General features: G+C 26.3%; 2 protein-coding genes across 2 annotated transcripts in view; one reads left to right on the forward strand and one right to left on the reverse strand.

The window, feature by feature from the left end:
• The window catches only part of LOC117178526 (ADAM 17-like protease), a 15,357-nt gene extending 13,493 nt beyond the window's left edge, over window positions 1–1,864 (reverse strand). The window contains exons 1-3 of the mRNA XM_033369954.1: window positions 1,749–1,864; window positions 1,541–1,679; window positions 1,345–1,445 (exon numbers count right to left, since the gene is read on the reverse strand). Of these exons, the coding sequence (XP_033225845.1) occupies window positions 1,345–1,445; window positions 1,541–1,679; window positions 1,749–1,809 (301 nt within the window). The 5' untranslated portion in view covers window positions 1,810–1,864. The remainder of the gene's footprint in view (window positions 1–1,344; window positions 1,446–1,540; window positions 1,680–1,748) is intronic.
• A 229-nt stretch (window positions 1,865–2,093) lies between these two features.
• LOC117178528 (ADAM 17-like protease) overlaps window positions 2,094–4,814 on the forward strand; it is a 24,747-nt gene continuing 22,026 nt past the window's right edge. Inside the window, exon 1 of the mRNA XM_033369955.1 lies at window positions 2,094–2,115. Coding sequence (XP_033225846.1) covers window positions 2,094–2,115 — 22 coding nt within the window. The remainder of the gene's footprint in view (window positions 2,116–4,814) is intronic.

Below are 4,814 nucleotides of genomic sequence, written 5' to 3' on the forward strand. Positions count from 1 at the left end.
TAGTTGAAAAATCATCTATTTTGTTCAAAATGCGTCTCTTCCGGTAGAAAACTAAACTTGTTTGAAAATTTAACTATTTATTTAAAAGTTTATAAACTTTGTTCAAAATTTATCTTTTTTACTTTAAAAATGAAGATTTTAGTTAAAAAATCATTTATTCTGTTGACAATTCATCTTTTTCGGTAGATTATTAATCTTTTTGGATGAAAATGTAACTATTTGGTTAAAAGTTAACTAATTTCGTTCAAAATTTAACTTATGCTTAAAAATTGATGTTTCTTCGTTTAAAATGCAATGCCTGAGTTGAAAATGCATCTATTTTCTTGACAATTCATCCTTATCGGTAGAACATTAATTTTTTAGGCCGAAAATTTAACTATCCAATTTTTGTTGAAATATATATATTTTTTTCATTGAAAATTCCACTATTTGTTTAAAAATTTATCTTCTTTAGTTTAAAATTAAACAACTTTTATCAAATTTTAATTTGAACAATTTTTGACCAATTTAATCAAAAGTTAATAAATGTCGTTGAAATTTCATCTATTTTGTTGAAAATGTGTCTTTTCCAGTAGAAAACTGAATTTTTGGTTTGAAAATTTAACTATTTAATTAAAAATTAAATAACTGTTATAAATTTATATTTTTTTACTTTAAAAATCAAGTAGTTCGTTGAAAAACTATCTATTTGGATAAAAAATCATTTATTTGGTAAAAAATGATTCTTTTTTGATTGAAAAATAATTTTCTTGGTTTACACTTTAACTAATTTGTTTGAAATTCGGGGTTTAAGGTTAAAAATGGTTGTATTTGAAAATGTAACTATTCTATTTTTGGTTAAAAATTCATCTTTTTCTGTTGAAAAATATTGTATTGGTTACAAATTTGACTAATTTGTTTGAAAATTCGTTTCTTAAGGTCAAAAATTAATTTTTATATTTGAAAATATAACTATTCTATTTTTGGTTGAAAATTAAAAATAATTTTCTTGGTTAAAACTTTAATTTGTTTGAAAATTCGGGATTTAAGAAACAAATTAATTTATATATTTAAAAATGTAACTATTCTATTTTTGGTTAAAAGATAATCTTTTTCGTTTAAATAATAATTTTCTTGTTTAAAACTTTAACTAATTTCGGGTTTCAAACTAAAAAAATTAATTTTTAAATTTGAAAATGTAACTATTGTATTTTTGGTTGAAAATTCGTCTTTTTCGATTGAAAATGAATATTCTCAGTTAAAACCCGAATAAGTCACGCTTACCTCGAAAGGGGCATGGCTTATTGTTATAATAATAACAACAAATCAATTTTAGCAAAAAAAAAACAAGTTCTTTTTTCTTACCTAAATGAACACTTTTTTCTTGACCGTCACCATCGACTTCATATGCCTTAAAATTAGAATGAATAACTTCCCTTCGAGGTGTTAAAATCAATCGAAAATGCCTAAAAAGTTTCGCATAATAAAAATAAAAATTCACTTTATACAAACGACACTGTGAGTAAAACAAATAATAACAATAAAAAATTTATTGTTTTACCTTCCATGAGTATAAAATTCAAGTTCACTTATTTTATTGTACGGGTGATTACTATGCTGAGTTCCTCTTTTCACTATTTTATGTTCCAGTTTGGAAATATCAAGCGTTTCGTAGTATTTTAAATTTCTATGAATACTTTCTGTAAAAACAACATAAAAATTGGCTATTTTTGACAGACAAAGACCCAAACATATATTACTCCACTAACCCGTAAAGTAGATGACTAGAAATAGACATATTAAGGCTAAAAACACTGAACACGTTCTCATTTTAATAATATTTATTACAAAGGTTTATCTCTTTTTAACCTTTTTCATGTTTTCGCGACTTTTGCGATGACAATTTTTAAGGTTATGTTGACATTAAACAGGGAGAGTTGTCGTCAAGACCGTAGAGATTTTTGATTGGCTCGAGCAAACCGGAGTTAGATGATTTCTAAAGCGCGCGATTTTCAAATTTTAGTCTTAAAACTTCCTTTTTTATTAGAAGAAAAATATAAATTGACTCTATGAATCTTGAAAATTATCAAGTAAACCATAGTTAATTTATAAACATGGTTTATACATCAATTGCACGTAATTGAACGCAGTTTAATGTCGAAACACAGCTTAAATTTTTCGCGCGTTGACTACAAACTCTAAGTTCCGGTTGGCTTTGGATGCGCAGTAGCTAAAAAGTATATCTGTGACTTGAGTCAAGGATCTCTTATATTGAACAATATGTCATTGACCCATTGACCCCATTGGTATTTGATTGACCTGATTAGGTATTTCAGGGTGAGTGGAGGAAATCCAAGATGTCTGCACGCCGAAGGTCAAACAATAATACTAATTGCATGGGACTACACAGGAAAAACTTTATTATTTCAATAAACACAGCGATACATTTTCAACTACATAGTTCAATTTTAAACTAAAAAGTGAAAATGTTCTACCAACAATAAAAAACATTTCAACTATAGAAATAAATTTTCAATCAAAAATGGAAAAGTTAAATCTTTACTATATAAATAATTTTTAACCGAGGAAACGAAGTTTTAACAAAATATTTAAATTCTCAACCAAATAAATGAATTTTTAGCAACAAAAAAAGAATTTTCCTAGACGTCCCGAAAAGTTGGGGCAGTTGAAAAAGGGGAATGCTCTAGTCGTCCCGAAAATTCCGGATGGCTTGCCAAACTTATTAAAAATATTTGACTTGCTCATCCTGAATTACGGAGACGACGAGAGACTTTTTAACAGTCTAGTTGAACTTTTAATCAAAATTGTATAGTTAAGAAAATAAAAAATATTTTTTTAACATACTCGGTAAATTTTCAACTATTTACAAAGAAGGAGAATAATGTTCTACCAAAAAGAGGAATTTTCAAGAATATACATCAATTTTAAATCATACAGTCCAATTTTCCACTTAAAAAAATAAATTTTTAACCAAAAAATGGAATAGTGGGATTTTTAGTTGAAAAATTAAATTTGAAAAAATTTTATTCAAATAATTCAATTTTCGCCGAAAGAAATGAATTTTCAACTAAAAAAGGAAAATTAATAACTTTATTTTCAAATAAAAAATATAATTTTTTAACAAAAAATATAATAGTCGAATTTTCAGTAGTGAAGAATAATTTTGAACTGAAAAAAGGAGCTTTAATAAAACAGTTCAATTTTTAATCAAAGAAATCAATTTTCAATTAATCAAGATCAAATTTCAAAAAGATGGAATTTAAATATTCAGTTAATTCATTAATTTTCAATAAAAAGAAGTAATGATTAACAAAATCAGTATATCTTCAAGCATTTTAAAATCTTTCGAAAAAAAAGAGTTTCAACAAAATAGGTGAATTAAAAAAAAAAGAATTTTCATATAAGAAGAATACTTTTCTACCAAAATAGATGCATTTCAACAAAATACATCAATTTTCAATCATATTATCAAATTTTCCAATCAAAAAGTTACGTTTTTAAACAAAAAGGATAAAAAAATGGAATAGTTAGATGTGCGGATATAAAACTAATGTCAAGGAAAACAGAATTTTCATCTGGAACAGATAAATTTTCAACTAAAGAAGATAAATTAAAAAAAATGGAAGCAAATATTCAGTAAAAAAGTTTTTAATTAAAAATAATCAATATTAACAAAACTGGTAAATCTTCAACTATTTAAAAACTTTTGAACCCAAAGAAAAGAGTTTCAAGAAAACAGTTGAATCTTCAAAAAAATAAAATAAAAATAATAATTTTGAACAGAAATAAAAAATGAATTTTCAAACAAAGAAATTAACTTTAAACCAAAATAGATGAACCTTCAAAAGAAGAAATTATTTTTCAACCAAATAAAGATAATAAAAAGATAAATGTTCAAACAAGAGAAATTTTTTTTTTTTAAATATAGTTAATTTATCAGCCAAAAGAAATTGTTTTGCAATAAACAGGCGAATTTTTAATAAAATACACGAGTTTTCAAAGAAAAGATTTATTTTTCTACTAAAAAGGATAACTTTTCAACGAAAAATCGAATACTATATCTAAATTTTCATTTACATAATTTTCAAACAAAAAACTCATTTTCATCAAAATAGTTGAATTAGGCAAAATAAAAACGATTTTTCAAAAAAATAGTTATACCTGGAGCACTTCCCAGTTGGCACAAAATTTAGGGACGTATTTACGACATCGTTGCGGAAAATGTTCATTCAGGACTCAACTTCCTCGAGGGAAATGTATTTTTACATCTGGAGCACTTGGAGGTTATTGTATAGTGACGGGTCATAACAAAAGATTCGTTGGTTGCCTTCAAGATTCATTTAAAAGTCAACTTCCTCGAAGATGTATTTTTTACAGTTGGTGGATCATGAAAAAAATTGGTAGGTTGCCTCCAGTGTTCATTTAGAACCCAACTTCCTCAATGGAGATGTATTTTTTTACACCTAGTGCAAACTAAATTTCTTGGAATGACGGTCGTGTCCTACTGGCTTTGACCTGGGGTGGCGGTACTGATAGCACAATTTTTTCTAGGAATTTCTAGAGTCCATTACAGACTGCGAATTGCAGAGGGAAAGTAAGTGGAATTTCTACTAAAAGTCAACGGAATTTCCAAACGAAATTTCCGTAGAATTTCCAACTGGAATTTTCGTAGAGTTTTCGTGTAGTACTATCCGGGGAATCTTTCCACGTGGGACATAATGAACAGATTGTCTAAATATATTACTCCATCGCTAAAATTTCTAAGGAATGTAAATGAAGTTAATATATTTTCTGAGAATACAAATACTGGTTAC

The sequence above is a fragment of the Belonocnema kinseyi genome, chromosome 8 (assembly GCF_010883055.1).
Source record: "Belonocnema kinseyi isolate 2016_QV_RU_SX_M_011 chromosome 8, B_treatae_v1, whole genome shotgun sequence".
Taxonomy (NCBI): domain Eukaryota; kingdom Metazoa; phylum Arthropoda; class Insecta; order Hymenoptera; family Cynipidae; genus Belonocnema; species Belonocnema kinseyi.